Raw genomic sequence first — 19121 nt, 5'->3', positions numbered from 1 at the left:
TTAGCCATTATTTACTATCACCAATTAGCATTCTGTGTACGATTTAAAATAATAATATTAATAATAATGATAATAATAATAAAATAAATGTAGGTTTAGCATCACAAACATGTTAGAAGTGAGCAGGGAGGGACTACCAACACATTTTTTTGTGATGTTTTAATATTTATTGGTATTATACAGGCATCACACTGTGCATGTTACAGTATATTTTAGTGAAAGACAATGATAGACTTATATTTAGATCATCTTATTTTTTACACAAATTTTGATCCCTGAAATGGAAATATCTATTGGGGATTAAAATTGCGTAATGAATACAAAACATTTTTTTAAGTGATCATGTCCAGCCATAGAAATTATAAAACATATTCTTAAGTTATTGCGATTAGTATGTCATACCACCATATTGTTACACAAAGCCAATGAGTAAACAAAATGACATTTTAAGTAGTTAGATGTGCATACAGAGTGCCATACATGGGCGTGCAAAAAAAGATGCGACAATTTTTGGGTGACATTCAATAATAAATAATAAAGGGACACAGTCTATTATTGGTTCTTCTTTGTCCTTCAGCTGAGTTAATCATGAGCCAGTAAATATTTGCCATCTGCTCTTTTTATGGTCCATTTGGTGGTCATTTCTGAGCACATGCTGTGAATTATCTACTGTCATGAAGATAACTGTCCAGTGTAAAACTTTTGTATTTGTTGCTTTAGATTGGCAGCGGCACATGAAGTATACACCACATGATATATTTGATTTTAAAACGTCCAATAGTGCAACGCACACGCTCAACAACGTAATGGCAACTTATTTTATTGCTGCTACATCTTGTCCGTACACCTCCGCCTTCACGGTGTTCCCATTAGCAAATAGAAGGTGAGGGCGACTATGAGCAATAGGCAGAGGGGTGAGTTGAAGGTCTGATAGGCTGTGGAAGGCATGAAGATGTCCTCATATTTGTAAATACTGACCATGCGCTCGCTCACTGGAGGATTGTCGATGTCGTGTCTAGTGATGGAGCCTGAAGAACGAGAGCCAATGATGATGAAGACAAGAACACAAAAGGTCAACACTCACCTTGTATGGCAGGTCCCCAGGCAAACAGGTAATACCACGACAGGTGGAGGTCCACGAGCGTCTCCTCTCGCGTCACATAGAGCGGACGCTTGAAACGACAGGTGACGCGGTTGTTCTCGAAGATGCCTTCCTCGTCCCTCGCGGGGTTCCTCTTGATCTCTTTTGCCCACTGGCCTACGTTGTAGAAGTGATGGATGCGCACGCGGCCATTGTCGTCGTGGACGCAGCCCATGACATCATCGCCTCCCTAAGAAATGAAAATGTCAGGAGAAGCCTGCTCGAACATACAAATTATTTACGGGTACTTCAAATGTAAAATCAAAGTACATCTTGACAAAGTTGTCAAGAAGTGAGCTCAGAACAGAAAGAACTCCATCTCACCATTTTCTTGTCAGAGGAGAAACCTACGGCCACCCAGCCGTCAGTGTCTGCGCTCATCTCGTACTCCACATCCGTCCCGATGCGACGGTAACTCAGGAAGTAGTCGCACGTCTCCGCATCACACCCAGGCTTGCCATACCTCAAGAACACATCAGGCCTTCAAAGTTATATTTAAACTGTTTTTTTTTTTTTATTGTGTAAAAAGACACATTCTTGTTCTTACCTGATGCATCCTTTAGTCACACCACAGTCGTTGACTTTGATTCTGGCAAAGGGGTCGACTGGCGGCGCAGTGGGAAAAGGGTAACCTGCAAAAATGCTAAATCAGCATTTTGTACATAATATCATTGGTATGCCAACCCAAAGTGTGTGTGACACTTTTTGATATCTAACAAGCACTAATTATTGCTGAACATAAATGGTACAGTAATTAAAATACAAAACAGATATTGTCCGTATTAGTGAAGCTTAGTTGATACCTTTCCAGTTGTCAAGTCTCAAAATGTGACTATAGTGTGTATTTTCAGAAATGACAGCCATTTAAAAGTATTTATCAGGCGCTTTTATTTGATTACAACTCTATTGTGATGATTGTCTGAACATAAATTCAACATGCAGCCGTTCCTCCTTTGTATTTTCTTTTAACAGATTATTCTTTTTACATCTATTTCGACCACCTTCCAAGTCATTTCGCGTTCATTTACAATTACAGGCATTCAAATGGGGGCGACGGGTGGCCACCGTTTGGGGGAGCTGGCCTTGGTGCTGAATGACCGTTTTCTGCTATATACACATCCAAGTTGTTCTCTAGGTGAAGTGAAGATGCTTACCGTCATCAGACAGATATCTGGACTCCAAGAACTCGGACGCAAAGGTGCTGTACGAGTCCTTGTGATGCTCCTGGTGGCCCGGATCTCCGTGGTCCCCGTGGCCGGCCCGCAATGCTCCCTCGTCGGTCGGGCTCGGAGCGACTCCCTGCCATCCGATGACATGGATAAGCAGCGGCCAGAGCGCAGAATTCATAGTCAATCTAGATTTAAATTGAAAAACAAATTGCACCAAAGTGGTCATAAAAGAGAGCGAGGCCTCATTTTTGCTGGAATCCCGTCGCAGGTGTCCATCTTCATCGTGTCCTCGTCCTCAATTGATTTTTATTAGCAGGATCACGCTCAATGTGGGGGTGCTCTGAGAGGCTAATCCAAACGTAAATTAGACGGATTTGTAATCTAGCCGTCTAATTCACATGATAAGGATCATAATCCTTTTCGGAACCACGATAGCAATGTCCACTGGCGATAGTGATTGTTTAGATATCATTTTGTATGTACGTGAGGACGTTGGTGTGAAATGGTTTCGTCTAGTTTCGCTCCATCAAACATGGCCTCCAATGAGGAGGAGATACGTCACCATACGCATCATTTTAAAAAGGTAGTTTGTTGTCTTCCGAACATCTATAATTTGCATGTTAAGATTTATTTCAGATTAAATTACAATAGTTGAGGACGTCGTATGTGTAGAAATCCCTACTTTAAAAAAAATAACTACTTATATGAAACTTAAATATAAAGTATTATAGGTGCATATCGATATGTTGTTTTTATTTTTATGATACATTTAAAAAAGAATTAAATGTATAATTTATTTACTGTATAATTTAATGAAGACTAGAAGTTGTTTAAAATCTTGTGTGTGCTGTTCCAGGTTTCTCCACATGGTGGTGGCATAAAGCCACCATTTTAAAAAGTAGCCATCAGGCGCACCCGCTATTCATTTTAAAAACCTTGAGTTTTTTTCTTAAAATTTAGGGACAAAAATCTCCCTGAAATTCTAATTAAGGCTATGAGTAATCAGCATCACGGGTAAAATATATGGAATTATTGGCCCAACGATAAAGGGCAATTAAGGTAAGAAATTAAAAAGAAACATTTTATGGGCCTGATATTGAGAGTGATTGGGAATAAACATAAATAAAACAAATTAATATTATTTTTACTTGTATTTGTCATGTTCACTTGATGATAAATAATATGGCCCTGGTTTGTTGCAAAGACAAGGCGGATTCAAAACTCCGCTCCTATCCAGCAGATGGCGCTTAAGTCACACTGAAGTAACCCTAAACGACAACGCTGAACATTTCAAATTACAAGCGGGACTATGGAAATATTTTTCCACGATGCAAGACCACATATGTTCTTCCCCATAACCCCGTCATCATCTAAACCCACAGATGACAACGGAGCTGATTAACGGCTGATCTTTTTCCTCAGACCACTAAAACATAATTTGTTTATCTATTATGTCCACTTATAACCATTCCTAGCCCCTTAAACACCGGCCACCCAATTAACATTCTGTGTAAGGGCAATGCTTATAATGAGGAACTCCGGGCGCACCAATCTTATCCTAATAGCCTTAAAGGGCCACTCATTAACACAACTGTTCACACATCTTTCCTTGCACATCACGTCACAGTGAAGGAGTGACAGAAAAAAAAGAGGGGAGAGAGAGAGAGAACTAGCGAGCAAGACAATGAGGTGGTGGTGGTGGTGGGATCAGCCTGCTAAATGTCAGCAGCGTGTCTCTTGGGCCTGACAGACGACTCAGTGACAGCCCAACAATAGCCGCCAGGTCCATTCGAATACACGAGCTGCTTGGAATGGACGCCGGCATTTGCTCGACTAAAAACTCACACAACTTTGACAATGCAAAAGAAAAATTCACGCACATCGAGCCAAATTGTATGTCAGGTCATGTTAGGCCAGGATGATGATCAGCAGGGTCAATGAGGTCAGTCTGAGGAACGATTCCTAACACACAGAAATTCAGAATTTTCTTTGGATGGGTGGAGGATGGTTTGTTGGGCCAACGTTTCCAGATCTTTATTGACCAAAGCAGTGGTGGTCTGCAGCAGTTTTTTTTTTTACAGCAACTTTTTTACTGTAGAAAAAGTTGTATACAAGAAGACTTTTTTTTTTTTTTTTTTTTAGAAATCCTAATTATCCTTATTCATATTGACCGTGACATGAAAGCTAAGCTTTTTCTTTTTGATTCATTGTATTTATGAGTATTTTACTTCAGTTTCTTTTTTTTACTGCCTTTTTTATAGGGGGGGGGGGGGGGCATTTTTTAAGCATATTGCTACTGAGTGTCTGAAAATTACTCTTTAACCACATTGGCCATGTGGCTTGAAGTCACACACAAAAACACATCCAGCTTTGAACAATATGAAGAGTTGTCCCACGAGTCCTTTTCATTAAAAAAAAAAAAAAAAAAAATCCCATATAAAAAAACGCCCCTGTGATAAGATGACTTGAATCTTTGTTGCTTTCAGAATGAAACAGCTGGAGTCCTCCCTCTTCACCGAGCAACAGTCGAAGGCGAGAAGAGATCATTTATTGACTCGCTATTTCCTCGCTGTCCCGCTCAGCGCCGTAATAGTCACGAGGCCGGCCTGTGATCCCACCGAGGGCCCTCCAACCCTGGAGGCTTCATTTAGGATGTGTCAAGGCCCACTTTCATCACGCAGGACAATGAGCACTCTTGGCACACCCCACCTTCAAGCCACTTCAAAGTTTGGCACCTAACAAGGCGTGCAACCGCAAAGCGATAGCACAAAGGTTGCCGCTTGTTTGTCTGCTTTGCATACGTCATTGGGTTTGGAGAAGTTTCTCCGCCGGGATCCGTGTGTGTGTGCGTTGGGGGGGGGATGCTGAAAGCTTCCATCGTCAGTCAAATGTTTGCTTTGGTGATAAGGAAGGCAGAGATGAGATGTCGATCATCACACGGTAAACACGCTCAAATGCGCTGGCGTACGCCCACAAGCTCATTCGTATGCACGCGTTACGTTTGACTGCAATCATCCCTTTGCAGACTCTCACGCGAGAACCCACTGTCACACACACAAAAAAAAAAGCCTACACAGCTTTTTTTAATTTTTTTTTTTTTTTTTTAAAACAAGTGTTTTAGCAGCGAATCAGAACCTGCTTGAATGGAAAAAAACGTTAAATGTTAAGTACTCGTGTGTCGACTGCCATTTAACGAGTTTATTTGACCGATTAAATCTCAAATTCGAATAACAGATGATTAAAATAAACAAAAGGGACTATAAACACAATTGCTTTGCTCAAGGGTGTTCCACAGCAGCACCAATAAAATAAAAGCCAAATCATTCTTAAGGAGTTTTAGTAAAAGGAGTTGCTCCTAGTGGCCTAGTTCTAAAAAAAAAAAAAAAAAACTCACAATACTTTCTTAGAATTTGAATTTCTTAGAATTAGATTACATTCTTGTTTGGATAAAAGCGATTCCTGAAGAGTCGCAACATCACACACAAATAACTTCTGTTCAAACGGAGACAAAAGTTGGCTGTTATGTCATGAGATCTTTTCATAAAAAAAAAAAAAAGAAATGTTGAGTCTAGGACACATTTTGTATTATTTCCTGCCACTTCTACGATCAACTGTAGTCGGCTTTTTTTGGCGCGTTTTGGACCATAACGTCATGACAAACTGACTTTTAACACAACTCCGACGAAAGAGGTCAATTGTATGGAACATAAGCTAGTTAGGCGTCCGAACAAAAAATGCCCGACTGCTAGCTCACCCGCGACCCTAACGAGGATACGCCATTTTGAAAACATTTGATCACACGCACGTCAGGAAACTACTTTCCCAGAAGAGCGTAAAGATAACTTACGCAAGCAAGATAAGCAAAATGCCAGATGGAGGTGTTGAGTAGAGTCTTGTTGTCTGCAACATTTGCAACAAAGACTTTGGTTATCCACAAAGCCCTTGAAGATTTGCCACCAGCGGCAAAAGGGAAGAACGGTGATGAGAACCCGAAGGGCCCGTGACTCACGGATGCTCCACAAAAGAGTATTTCTGAAATACCATCGTTTTTCTTTTTCACCAGAACCGAAATTCCTGGCAGCACTCGAGGTTATGGTTTTACTGCAAATATGAAATACAAAGCATGCTGCAGCATGACGTAAACAAGGAGTCAACATGGTTGTGGGGTGGCTGACCAGAAAAAAAAAAAATTGTTTCAAAGTTTCATTTCATTCACTTTTTCATTCTACTTTGATTTTTTTTTTTATCAATGACATCTTTTCTAACATAAGAATATTTTTCTGTAATCATTAATATTCAAATCCAGGTCCGTGGATGCAATTCAGTTTACAAATATATGTCATCAAATGATTCTTTATTGAAATATATTGAACTGTAACCCCCCCAAAATAAATATTTTTAAATGACAAAATCCAAATAAAACTATCAAATTTAATATTTTGTTTAAATTTTATGGACGTGATGTTTTTATGCACTTAGCGTATTTATTAAACACGAACGTTGCTCTCCACCTTACGTCTGCATGAGCTAACATTGTCACTGCCTTAAAAGTGGACTTAAGCATTAAGCTTGAGACACCGCTTGGGCTCTCTCTCTCTTTCTCTCTCTCTCTCTCTCTCTCTCTCTCTCCATATAGACACACTGAATGGCCGGGGGCCTTAAGCGGTGATTATAGCGCTGAGAAGTGGGAGCTGGGGGCCTCGGTGTCATTAGTCTGGTTAATCAGAGCCTTGCTCCAGGTTAAGCTCCGCGGCCTCCCGAGACAGGCTGATGAGCAGATAGCCGCGACCAGCCGACAGTGCTCAGGTCTGGGCCCCGGCAGGTCCCTTGGCCCCTACCCGCTCCAGACGGTAATCTATAACTCGCCCCTGGAGCACGGCGTCAAGGCTCAGGCTGCTGGACAACGCTGACACATGATGCATGGTAATAAGACACACAAACACTGCGACACACACACATTTGCCACTGCTGCTGTTAGCAACCCGCAGTGTTTTTCTCCGACTGTGCCCTAGTAGATTGTTTAATGCTCCCAAACCAGTGACCTTGGCCTCATAACTGATGTAATTCAACATCCAAGTGTTTAACTACCCCTGTCCAAGAAGAGCACCGATAACCAACTCAGCACAATGAGCGTATAATGACCAGTGGGACTGTTGGAAACACACACACACACTTCTAAACAAACTCCCAAGACGGAAGGAGGGCCTCAGCTCGGCGGGGAACCTCCCGAGAGTCGTATCCGATCCGCAGTCAACATTGGCCGGCCCGCTCTCTCCGGGCGTCCCCTGTGAGCTCATTAGCGCCAATCACAACCACTTCCTCGGACGACGTTGGGCGCGCCATCCATCGCCGCGCGCAAATGACGCTCTCCATCAGGTTGTGTGGCGCTAAGTGCGGGAATGCAGGTGTGTATTTGGGTTTAAAGGACGGGCAAGGTCAGAGACCCCCCCCCCCACCACCTCTCAAATGGTTCCCAGTGGGCCGAGTGGGAGGGGGGTGGGACCTCTGAGTGGAGGTATTCAGGTGATGGAGTGGAGGACAAGTGACCCAGATGGAAGGGAGCGTGAGGAGAGAGCAAGGTAGAAATGGCTGCAAACACAGAACGGACCCCCGAGGACCACCTAAATGGAACGAGGCAACAAAGAAGCCCTATCATCCTTATACTGAATAGATCTGTCCATCTATTGCTTTCTTTTTTTTCTCTCTCTTCATAATCATCCTCTCATTACACCCTAGTCTTAATCAGACGCTTGGCAAGACACTCATTTGAACGCAACACCAATCAAGTCACTCACGGAAACCCCTCAAGCCAAAGCTAACGCACGGGACGTGGTCCCCGCCCCTCCCCCATCCATCCCTCCTGTCCATCACCTTGCTTTTCTGGGGGGGGGCTGTGAATCCCGAGAGAAGGCGTATAACCCGCATCACCTCCCCGTCTCGCAAACACTGTACACACGCGCGTGTCTACCGAGTGTGTATGCATAACGACCATTAGCATATTCATGATCATTGCCGGCCTCTTATTGTTTGCTCGCTCCATTAATCTTCATCTGCTGCCTGCCGACTGACAGCTCAATCTAACAGGATGTAAACGGGCACTGGCTATACACACACACACACACACACACACACACATAAAAACACACTTGTATCAACAGTCAAATGGCTATTGTCTTTTTGTATATTTCTCTCTCACACACTCACACACACTATGATTGACATCCACCTGTTTGTGTTCACCAGCTGTGTAGGGTTGCACCTGTGATCTGTAAGAACCTCCTGGGCCACAAGTGCTGTAGGTGCAAATCTATGTGGACCACCCGTAGGCACACATACACACACATGTAGACGGACGCACACACACACACACACCCCTCAGGCCAACAATGAGTTAAAAACATGCATCAGTTTAAAAGGATAAAAAAGAACAATGCCATGCTAAACAGGTTGGGTGTGTGTGTGTGTGTTTGTGTGCGGTCGGCGGCAAGCGCTCTCAAATATTAATGTGTTTGTTTAAAGCCGACGTGACTGACTGATTTGCAGCAGATTAACGGGCAAAATGAGCGCTGGAAGCCAGCCAAGTTCACAGGGAGGTCTGTTCTTTTGTCGCCCAACACACACACACCTTCTATATGTTTACATAGCATCTTGAAAATACACTCACTAGACATCATACAGACACAAACAAAGAGGACTTTCACAACTACTGTCAGTAACTACAGTAATATTTGTTACACACCGCTTGTGTTGAAATACTCATTGGCTTATAATATGATTTGGTTTTAAACTAAGAGTAGTTTATCATCACTATCAATCACAACAGAATATGGATAGCAAAAAAAAAATCCTTTCACCACTTTGTCCCAAGCTGCGATAAACTAAATCAAGGAGTTATCTTGTGTCAGCAAGTGTTAAATAATCAGATGAACTTTGACGCCTCATAGCTGATAAGTGACTCTATGATGATAAATAAAAAATAAAATAAAAAAAGAGATTTGATGTGGAGAGGAAAAAAATATATATTAAAAGGCACACTGCGAGCATACCTTACTGTGATTGAAACACAAAATAAATGTCTGTTTAATTTTCACAGTCTTTCTTGCAGTTCCTTGTAAAATAAATATTTTTTTTTAGAAATAAAGCTCCTGCGAGGTAAATCTCAAAGCTATGCGATGCCGTAAACGGCAACATACAAGCCAGATCGAGTCGTAACGTTTCTCCTTGCTGGGCCATAAAGCTATTTTTGTTTTTTTGCCGGGGCGCTACTATGTAAAATATTCCACTATCAGAGATCATAAATGCTTTATTGTGATCTTTTGCAGAGCACAGACTTTTATTTAGTAGCAGTAAATCATTCCTTTGCTCGTGATATCAACAGCTGAGACCGTTCGTCTTCGTGGGAGGAAGACGTGCGCGGTCGGTTTTAACGTTTAGGGAGGGGAGGGGGCGAGGGGGTCATAGATTTCAATAGTTTACAAGGGCAGTAAAGTTTGAAATATATAATTTACAAACATTTTGCCTTTAAAAAACAGCTCTTAAAAGACAAACTGTGAATACAAATAGAGATCAGCTTTTATTTTAGCACATTCCATCGTTTAGGTTGTCACCTCGTATGGATGTGGTGAAAGGCATTTTTATCATATGTTTTGTTTTTATATTTTGGTTCATTATCTAAAGCATGTATTTTCTTAAAGTTTTTTTTTTTTTTAACATAATACAATAAAGTAAATTAACAACTTTTGAAAGAAACTTGATACACCATTGTGAATGTTTTTTTTTTTCTTCATATTTTTGACCAAAAACTTGTCCCAAATCCAAATAGTGCACTCTGAAGATCAACAATCTAAGCTGGGTGTTCCACAAAACCTCACAAAATACACTCAACATGATTGGTGAAGTTATTTCCCATGATTACCAACCTCGGAGTGGGTTTGTGTTATTTACAGCTCCTAATTCCAAAACAAAGGAGACAATAAAAGATTGCTAATTTTCCCTTTGGAAGACTAGCTCATTCTTAATAATGAAACATGTGTGCTGCCCTAAGCACCTTTTCACTAACTCGCAAGGTATTTAGTCTTTTCTGGGCCATGAGTTCCATGACCTGCTTATTAAAGTGGGAGCAAGAATTAATGTAGTAACCCTGTCCTTCTCATCATCATCTTCATTTAGCCCCATGATTAACTCCCAATCATCACACGTGATTAAAAGTCAGAGCAAAAATATTCTACAGCTATTTAATAGCGCAAGACTAACAAGGACAGCAGGTCCCAGAATGTCAACACAACGGACGCAGAGCCAGCGACTACACACAGACACACACACACACACGACGTCGTCTATCTTTGCCCGAAAACAGCCCTCGCCATTCCCGGCCTATCGACCGGCTATACAGCCCCATGCCGGATGGTTGGAATTAGAAAAGCAAGCCCGCGGTCTCATTAATTAATTAAACGGTGAGAGCCGGTGGCACCTAGGTGCCGGTTATCGCTGTCACTCAGACACGCCGTGATCTCAATAAGAACCTCACCACGGGGCACCGGGAGGCCAGGCGGGCACTCGCGCGTCTGCTTCCCCCCCCCACCCCCCCCCTTCCTTCTTCAAAATTCATTTCTTTTCCAGCAAAAGTTTGCTTCTATATTTACTTCAACTAAGACTGATTCACATTGGCTGGTATGTTCTTCAGTTTATCTATTTAATATTTTATTTTTGGTACTATTTTACTTATGGTTTAATATACTTATTACTTTATTTATTTAATATTTTACTTGTAGAATTATTTTACAAATCGATTTAACCCGTTTTGAAATCCGATTTTTTTTTTTGACAAATTGGGGAGATTTTACAAGTCACGTCATGGAATAATAAGTAACATATTAAGCAGTGTATCTTTTGGCCGCATCAACTCAAAGGCTATCTGGAAATCACAAAGGCGTGTCGACATTGCGTACAAACTGATTACAGCATGAAATAATCATTGTTAGTTGCGTGCTTGGTTGTCCTCAACTGACGTACGATGGACGGACAGAGACTGTGGGGGAGCCTTTTCTCTCAAATGCAATGGCAACAGGTGTGTTTTTATTTAATTGTTTTTCTTAAATCAATTAGTATTTATTTCATTTTAACACTTTAATCATAAACCTTCTAGAAATTTCCGCTCCATTTGGATCATTTCCCTCCGCAGGTTGATAAGACTGTGTCCGCGGCCGAGATCGGAGACTTGATCGAATTTGTGCACCCGTGGCTTGGGGTGTCTCTATGGGGAGTTTATATGGGACAAGGTCATGTGATTCATTTTGGAGTGGGAGGTGAGAGAATTAAAACATTTGAATTTGCCCTACAAACTGCGTAAAATGACAATAAGGCGAGACTTTTTTTTTTTCCCTCTCCGACAAAGATGAGAATATGACTCAGAAAGCGTGCCGCAGCCTAATGCAACAGATGCTGCCCAGGAAGAAAGGCGACGGTGTTCTGAAGAAGACCACCATCACCTCTCAGCCCATCGCTGACATCCGATTGCCTGCGGGAACCCGCGTTCGGGTCAACAACGACAAGCACCAACTGGTTCCGTCCATAACGGAGCAGATGATGCATCGCTGTCACACGTTCCTGCATCAACAGTTCAAATACGACCTGATCAACTTTAACAGCGAGCATTTCGCCACGTTTGTTCGCTACGGTCGAGCCGTGTGCACGCAGGTTTGTTGGTTTCTTGACTGTCGTGCGAATAAAAAGAAGCTCAACCTGGAAACATTTAAGAAAAACAATTGATTTAAAAAAAAAGTAAAGTTATATCAGAAGAGAAAAATAACGCACCAATGCGTTTTGGTGACAGGGACTCGCCACGCTTTGCTTTCCAGCCACAAGGGAAGTAGTAAATTTACAACAAATAAAAAACACTTGACATATTCAAATCGTATAACCTAACATGAGTAACACATTATGAGATGAGATTTTATGCCTCTAATTTGGCTCACCTAATTTTGGTTATTACCATTGCTAATATTTCGTTTGTCTTTCCAGATTCCCTTTCAGAAAATGAACGGCGATCACGTCGACACCACCCAAACTCTTGAACTGATAATGCAGCAGCGCATGGAGACGGAAACATAAGCTCTCACATCTGCTTATTCTTCATCCTAACAAGCACCATAAAAGCCTTTACTGCGCGACAGGATTTCAACTATGCAGACAGTAAAGGACATACTTTGTTGGCTGCCCAAAGCCCCCCCCCCAATAAAGGCGGACAAAACTTTGCAACAAAGCGGCTGGAGAAACTTTGTATGTCGTCTAGTTTATTAAGACTTGTGGAATGTCAATAAGAACATCTCTATACAGCGGAAGGGTGGAGGAGGCCACTGCCGTTGCAGACACGCTGACCTTCTGCTATTCTCCTCCTTGATAATGACCCAGACAGCGGCATACTGCCTACCAGCCAGACCTCTAATGAAGCCAAACACTCTCTATCATCTGCTAATAACCTCCGTGCAGCAACAAGAGTCACCGAGCGGGCCGGTGGCGTCTTTGGAATAAAAGCTCTGGGCAGACAGGAAGTGGAGGGGAAACATCCCGTTTATTGATTTAGGACCGCGTGGCGTGCCTGATGATAACTGCGTTCCTCCGCTAATAAAGACGGCCCCAAAAAAGGGGTTAGAAACATTTCACTGTATCAATCAATACTTTTGGTTGCCACGCTGCGACATGTACGCATTTGATCTTCTTCATAATTGGTATCAGAGGCGTTTCCTCAGCAACACTGATTAATTGTCCTCTTACAGCAACCGCCTCATACCTCACCACAGTCAGGCGCACCCCAAAAAAAAAAAAAACATGTCACTGGCTAAGGCCGAAAACATATCCGTACAGCTGCTGCGAGAAGGCCTGGAGAGAGAACTTATCTTGCACCCTCTTCCTGCCAGCTTGTCCCATGTCCCTGCGGAGCTGCGGCTCCACAACCAGCCTCTCCATGGCCTTGGAGAAGGCCTCCGCCGTGGGCTCGCACAGGAAGCCCGTCTCGCCGTCCGCCACGCTCTCCAGGGGCCCCCCGGAGTTGACGGCGATAACGGGGCAGCAGCAGTACATGGCCTCGACGGGAACGATCCCAAAATGCTCCCCGCTGGGCGTGTAGACCGTCGCGTGGGCGCCCCGCAGCAGCGCCACCTTGACCGAGTCCGAGGGGGAGCGTAAGAAAGTCACACAGTCCTCCAAGTGGAGTTGCAATGCCAGCTCCTTCAGCTCGGCGTAGTGCTCCAAGTTCTCGCCCACTCGCTCGTCGTAGCCCCCCGCCACCACCAGGTGGACGCCTGCTCTCCGGCCCGGAGGAAGCACGCGCCTCAGCTCCGCTAGGGCTCGCAGGGCCAGACCCAAGTTCTTCTTTCGCTCGTATCGGTTGAGCGAGAGGAACAGGTGGGAGGTTCCCTCGGGAAGCAGCCCCCACAGGCTTTCCGATTCAGTGGGCGGCTGGTCAAACGTGCGCGTGTTGAGCGAGGGATAGAGGACGTCTGTCTGGACCCCTTTGAGACTCTGAAAGGTCTCCCTGAAGACTCCTGCGGTGAACTGGCTGTTTACCAGAATCTACATGCAAATAAAGTTGCATCAGGAGGACCATAAATTGTAATTTGGTGTGGCGAGTGTGTTGTTTTAAATGCGACTCTGATTGGCCGCTGCTTCAGTCAAATATTAAAGGCAGAATGGAATCGTTGATTATGTTGAGATTGTACAGGTAAGTACAGTATTTTAACCTTAGATTAGTCACCCGAAAAAAGTCACGACCCGATGGTACTTCCAGCATCGCCATGACATTGGTGTTTCAACACGTTAATCATTTTTATCCTTCAATTTCCCATTGTTATTTCTAGTTTATTTTAATTATTATTATTTATTCATTTTTAGTCGAGCACTTTGTAGTCTCTCTTATTTCAAAAATGATCCTTCTACATACATGCATATATATATATATAATGGTGCTGTGTTCTTTTACGAGAAGCAAAGTTTTGGAATCTGAATGGGAAAAACATACTTAGAAAGACAAACCTGAGGGTGTGACCCTTAGGCCTTAACATACCAAGTCAGCCATGCCAGTGGTTCGCTCTTCCAGGAAGTCAATGGGAGCACGGTAAAGTTTCTTGAGGGCTGATTTCCTTTGAGTTAGCAGCTGATCTGGGAAGTGACAGTAGAATAAGACCTTCTTTCTGTGACGGGATAGCCTCAACACTGGAATACACACTGACACCTAAGGTGGGATTTAAAAAAACAACAACAACAGAACACGTTTTTATTCTATATGCAGCTCAAGAAAAAAGGTGCTCTAGTATTTTGATTCATTAAAAAGTCACTCACTTGATCACAGAAAACGACATCATACTCCAGCCCGCTGAAGAAAACCAAATAGAGAGCCACGTAGATCATCCTCAGGTAAGCACACACCGCATGGAAGTAACCTAAGACACTGGTGGGGAGCCAGTCACCCACACATACCTGTTGGAAGAGGAGAGGGAAGAAATAATTGTCACACTACTATACATTAACATTTAGTACACCTGAATAATTGCTTACCACAGGTAGGTCTGAGTCAAGGGTCTCAGAGAAACAATGTGTCGGGTCATAGTGGGCGGTCCAGATCTGGACATTGCATCCCTTTGACTTGAGGGCCACGGCAGCGTCGACAACCAGACGCTCCGCTCCGCCTATGCCGAGGTCTGGATGGAGAAACACCACCCGCACCATCTTGACCTGGACACGGACACAGAAATAGAGCACTGACATTATCTTCAAAAGCTTTCAGAACAAACATTTGACATTAAGAAAGTATCAAGCTTTGAGAAAACATTCATGGTCAATTCTTTCCAGTGTACGTCATCTTAAGTGAAAAGTATCAAAGCTATCGTTTCAACAACCTCGGACACGTCAACAATACACATTGTTAAACCAAAACAATATATTTTACGGAACTAATTGTGCCAATCAGGCTGAATGAACAGTTAACAAGCATGACTGTCAAACATTTCCAATGACTAAACTGATGAACAATGAACAGAGGCAGGTGTGTGTTAGACGACAATATGTCAATTATGTCAATAACAGGAACAACCACACACCTATCTTAGCTATACAGCGTGAATGATGACAAATAATAATAGTACAGTGCTTGACCTAAACACAAAGAGTGCACAAACCTGCTAAATACAACCAAAACCGAAACATTACGTTAGTATGCATACATGATGCTTTTAAAACCGAATACTGCGGCCACATATCCGTCCTACGTATGCATTAAAGACGACACATTATAACATTTACCTTCTGTTATCTTATCCACTTGTGATCGTGGTCTCCCTACTTGTCAGAACTTCTGTCATGAAACACGAGCGGTTCGCCGCCATGGTGGCTCTAAATTCATACGCGAGATAAAGCAAGCCGAGCTTCCTGGTTGCGCCAAAATGGCGCTGGTTTCTCCATTGACAAGCATGCGTCTCGTAGAAGACACGTCATCCAGAGAAGGTAGGGGACTCTTTATTTAGCCTATGTCTAAAACCTCAATGATAATATTTAAAAATAAATATAATGATGCAGAAGATCTTTCAAACGTATCTATTAGTGTAAATGTACGAACAAAAACCGGAGGATAAATTATAGATTTGACCCTTTTATGTTAAACTTTATCACCTCGACAGGCATCTCTTTGGTAACCTAAACGGGTCCTAGTAGATTGCAGTCGTGTCCTTTTTCGACAAGCGTCAGCTTTACGGGTCCTTTCTCAAGTTTTGACCACTCCATTCAGTATTGACCACCGTTCTTCGGAACCGCACATCACCGTTGAGAGAGAACCTCGTGAAGTCTGATCGAACCAACACAAATCAAACAAAATGGTAAGACAATAGAGCATGCATCTGTAGCTGTCACACTGCAAGAAAGCAGCGCAATTAGAATATATTCGTGTTTTGCTATCAGTTAGCACGCCTGCTAGCCCTAGCTCAACGTTTGTGTACGTGGCTACACTATTATTAAATTATCACTTGTACTAGGCACTAGTTAACACTGAATTTAAATAACGAGATAAACACAATACATGTGCAAAAGGCTGTCTATGTACGTAGATCCTTTGTGGGCTTTGCACTACTCTGTCTTGCCTTTTAAACCGATTTCTTCCCTTTCAATATCAGTAAAGGATTGCACAGTTAATGTTGGTATAACAATTTTCTTTCAGCCTGGACCAGCAGTAAGTGCAACTAGTGTGGGGGCGTCAAGCCGTTCCCCCAGCAAGACAGTGGCCCCCCGTGCAGCAGGCTCCACAGTCAGGCAGAGGTATGGACATTACATGTAGTAGTGAAACAAAGTTGGACTTGACAGTAGAAACTAATCATTTTAGTGTAACAAAACATTGATGTTACTGATGGAGTGTCTGAGCGGTGCAATGATTAATTGACTGACAATTGATCAATCATCAAATTCATCCATTATTATATTATCCAATCTTCCATGAAAGCAGACAAGGGATGGATATTTTTCCAGATTCACTGATTGACTGATAGGGTGTAAACAAATATACATAAGCATTCATGTGTTCCACAGGAAAGCAACCAGCAGCGGTACCCGCAGCGGAGGCAGGGCCACTGGATCGGCCGGCACCGGGGGAATGTGGCGCTTTTACACCGAGGACTCGCCGGGTCTTAAAGTGTAAGTATGTAAGCCGCAATGTACTCAAAGTATGCATGACTTGGGGGTGGAAAAGTCTGATAACTTTCTATCCTGCGCCAAGCCCCCTTCCCCATTATTAAAAAGCAAGGCATCCCATCTTCTTGTCTTATGCAGCGGCGGTTGATCGATGTCGCCGCGCTGCTTATCGAGTGTGTGTCTCGGGCGTAGAAGGAGGGCACACTTCTCGTACGCCGCTGTATATCGAGTGCGCGTTTGTTCCCGCGTTAGACGCCGCTCGCAGAGCTTCATTAAAGGATCCACTCTAAAAGGTCAACTCAATTACAGCCTTCTGACAGGAGCGGGTGGGGTGGAGGGCGAGGGATGGAGGAGGTGGTTGGCATGGCGATGCAAACCTCCCCCCCCCCCCCTTCTCCTCCCCCTTCCCCCATACAAGTCCGTCCTTTCGAGTTGAGAGCCCCTCCTGGTGTCAGCGGCTCATCAATAAAATGAACCAGACCAGCTCAAAGACTCTGCGGCGCACTTGAAATCTAATGAGAAGCCATTTAAAAGTTGTCAGTGAACACATTTGTTTGCAGGGTCGCCACTTTCCAAAGACGCGCTCAACATGCACTTTGGGAGCTTGTTTAGTTTTCTGTTTTGTTAGTGAGTTTTATGTTAGTCTTACTAACTTAGTCTGTGGCTGACACGACTACTGATACTTGTGTTTCTTGTTTCAGCGGCCCTGTGCCAGTGTTGGTGATGAGTTTGCTTTTCATCGCGTCCGTCTTCATGCTTCACATCTGGGGTAAATACACGCGCTCTTAACCTCCAGCCCGACCACTTGTGACACCCCCCCCCCCCCCCCCCCGCACCTCGCCATCTTAACGCATCGGACCAGGACCAAACCCCATATGAAACTGACCATCGGAACTTGTACGAGCATGCCAACTGGATTTTTATGGCAGATATTTTCATCACTTGTGATGTCATACAAATGCAAAGGCTAATGCTCAGTGCAGCGCTCAATGACAGTTGAGTTGATTTCAGGAAAAATGCCTGGAATATATTTTCTGTTTGCAGCATTTTTTTTTTTTATAGACCATGTTCATTTAAAAAAATGCAAAGGAGCCTTGGATTTCACTATCCATAAGTTTTGAAATCGTTCACGACAAGAAATCTGGAGTTTAGTTTCTGTAACTTATGTTAAAGTCAAAGTCATCAAAAGTGTCAATCTCATAGGACACAAATGGAATTTGTACAAAATGTGATTTGTATTGTACAATAAAACAAGCAACTAAAACATGTCATTTTTCTTTTTGACTACTTTGTTTTCATTCCAATGTAACTTTTCAATATTTGGTTCACTTGAGTTCTGTTCCATATGACTTTTCAGAAAATGCCATAAGCCCTAAAAGACACAATGGTTCATGCTTAGAGGCAGTTTCGAAACTTGATTTCTTTGAAATTTCACGACTTCATAGCTTCTACAAGTAACAATATAGCTCATTGTTTGTACTTTTACCTCCTGAGGGGGGCACTGCAGACTATTCTCTGAATCTCACTGCTTTCATATACACGCGCCTCTATAGACAAAAAGATTTTTTTTTTTTAACATACCAACGAGTCGACTTTTGTTCATCCAGCACCATTAGCATTTAATTGTTATAAAAGGCAATTAACAATCATTGACTTCCAGAACTAATTATCTTCACTTACACAACCAAAATGGCTTTAAATTTTGCCACGGAAGCTTAAGTGTAAAGAATATTTCCAACAATGCTTTAGGGGTGGTGTGTTTTGTCATTGTAAAAGCAGTTGAAGTCAAACCAGGTTCGCAGTATGTTGCATATGAAACCACCAGCTGTCACGGCGCGTGTATGTGCGCGCGCTTGTTGCTCGTGTTAAACGTAACTCTTGGGCCCTGTTCATTAATTCATTCTGTTGCTATGGCTTTGCTTTCCCAGAGGCCTTCGTGGCAAACTCGGCCACTATCCCGACTACCGCACAAAGCTCCCTCTCTCGCCCCTGTCCCCACACACACACGTTCAACTCCACGGCCCAATTCACGGTGGCACAACACGGCGCTGAGCCAGAATAATTCAACGTATCAATTAAATATGGAGGAGCTGTGGCTAAGCTGTCCCTCAGTGCTACGAGCGGACTCCGGGCTGCACGTG

The 19121-nt window shown here is 43.1% G+C and overlaps 4 protein-coding genes across 5 annotated transcripts; 2 read left to right on the top strand and 2 right to left on the bottom strand.

Moving 5' to 3' along the window:
* Positions 1-158: 158 nt before the first annotated feature.
* Positions 159-14670, bottom strand: LOC133160676 (DOMON domain-containing protein FRRS1L). Of its 2 annotated transcripts, XM_061288573.1 has the most exons (7): positions 14647-14670; positions 14372-14466; positions 2296-2440; positions 1689-1773; positions 1466-1604; positions 1085-1331; positions 159-1028 (listed from the first exon to the last, which is right to left on the bottom strand). In XM_061288573.1, the coding sequence occupies exons 2-7, from the start codon at positions 14381-14383 to the stop codon at positions 856-858; spliced, it is 801 nt and encodes a 266-aa protein (XP_061144557.1). In that variant the 5' UTR covers positions 14384-14466; positions 14647-14670; the 3' UTR covers positions 159-855. The 2 variants fall into 2 exon arrangements, with proteins under 2 accessions (XP_061144557.1, XP_061144556.1); XM_061288572.1 differs by lacking the exon at positions 14647-14670 and having other exon boundaries at positions 2296-2495; positions 14372-14465.
* LOC133160677 (phospholipase A and acyltransferase 4-like) lies at positions 11236-12478 on the top strand. Its single transcript, XM_061288574.1, has 4 exons — positions 11236-11377; positions 11492-11615; positions 11705-12006; positions 12331-12478. Exons 1-4 carry the CDS (start codon positions 11324-11326, stop codon positions 12418-12420), a joined length of 570 nt encoding a protein of 189 aa, XP_061144558.1. The 5' UTR covers positions 11236-11323; the 3' UTR covers positions 12421-12478.
* alg2 (ALG2 alpha-1,3/1,6-mannosyltransferase) lies at positions 12862-15760 on the bottom strand. Its single transcript, XM_061288571.1, has 5 exons — positions 15607-15760; positions 14863-15039; positions 14647-14784; positions 14372-14539; positions 12862-13881 (listed from the first exon to the last, which is right to left on the bottom strand). Exons 2-5 carry the CDS (start codon positions 15031-15033, stop codon positions 13141-13143), a joined length of 1218 nt encoding a protein of 405 aa, XP_061144555.1. The 5' UTR covers positions 15034-15039; positions 15607-15760; the 3' UTR covers positions 12862-13140.
* A 253-nt stretch (positions 15761-16013) lies between these two features.
* Positions 16014-18251, top strand: sec61b (SEC61 translocon subunit beta). Its single transcript, XM_061288567.1, has 4 exons — positions 16014-16175; positions 16514-16611; positions 16879-16983; positions 17682-18251. The coding sequence occupies exons 1-4, from the start codon at positions 16173-16175 to the stop codon at positions 17767-17769; spliced, it is 294 nt and encodes a 97-aa protein (XP_061144551.1). The 5' UTR covers positions 16014-16172; the 3' UTR covers positions 17770-18251.
* The last annotated feature ends 870 nt before the right edge of the window (positions 18252-19121 follow it).

This window comes from Syngnathus typhle, linkage group LG10 (genome assembly GCF_033458585.1).
Source record: "Syngnathus typhle isolate RoL2023-S1 ecotype Sweden linkage group LG10, RoL_Styp_1.0, whole genome shotgun sequence".
Classification (NCBI taxonomy): Eukaryota; Metazoa; Chordata; class Actinopteri; order Syngnathiformes; family Syngnathidae; genus Syngnathus; species Syngnathus typhle.
This window is presented reverse-complemented; position numbering and strand designations above follow the sequence as displayed.

Coding starts and splice junctions, on each gene's coding strand:
- LOC133160676 (XM_061288572.1), bottom strand. CDS start 2,488: ATGAATTCTGCGCTCTGGCCGCTGCTTATCCATGTCATCGGATGGCAG. Junction 1,332..1,465: donor TCTCCTCTGACAAGAAAATG/GTGAGATGGAGT, acceptor TTCATTTCTTAG/GGAGGCGATGATGTCATGGG. Junction 1,029..1,084: donor CTGGGGACCTGCCATACAAG/GTGAGTGTTGAC, acceptor CTCGTTCTTCAG/GCTCCATCACTAGACACGAC.
- LOC133160677 (XM_061288574.1), top strand. CDS start 11,324: ATGGACGGACAGAGACTGTGGGGGAGCCTTTTCTCTCAAATGCAATGG. Junction 11,616..11,704: donor GATTCATTTTGGAGTGGGAG/GTGAGAGAATTA, acceptor TCTCCGACAAAG/ATGAGAATATGACTCAGAAA. Junction 12,007..12,330: donor GTCGAGCCGTGTGCACGCAG/GTTTGTTGGTTT, acceptor TTGTCTTTCCAG/ATTCCCTTTCAGAAAATGAA.
- alg2 (XM_061288571.1), bottom strand. CDS start 15,033: ATGGTGCGGGTGGTGTTTCTCCATCCAGACCTCGGCATAGGCGGAGCG. Junction 14,785..14,862: donor TTGACTCAGACCTACCTGTG/GTAAGCAATTAT, acceptor CTCTTCCAACAG/GTATGTGTGGGTGACTGGCT. Junction 14,540..14,646: donor ATGTCGTTTTCTGTGATCAA/GTGAGTGACTTT, acceptor ATCCCACCTTAG/GTGTCAGTGTGTATTCCAGT.
- sec61b (XM_061288567.1), top strand. Junction 16,612..16,878: donor GGCTCCACAGTCAGGCAGAG/GTATGGACATTA, acceptor TGTGTTCCACAG/GAAAGCAACCAGCAGCGGTA. Junction 16,984..17,681: donor GACTCGCCGGGTCTTAAAGT/GTAAGTATGTAA, acceptor TTCTTGTTTCAG/CGGCCCTGTGCCAGTGTTGG.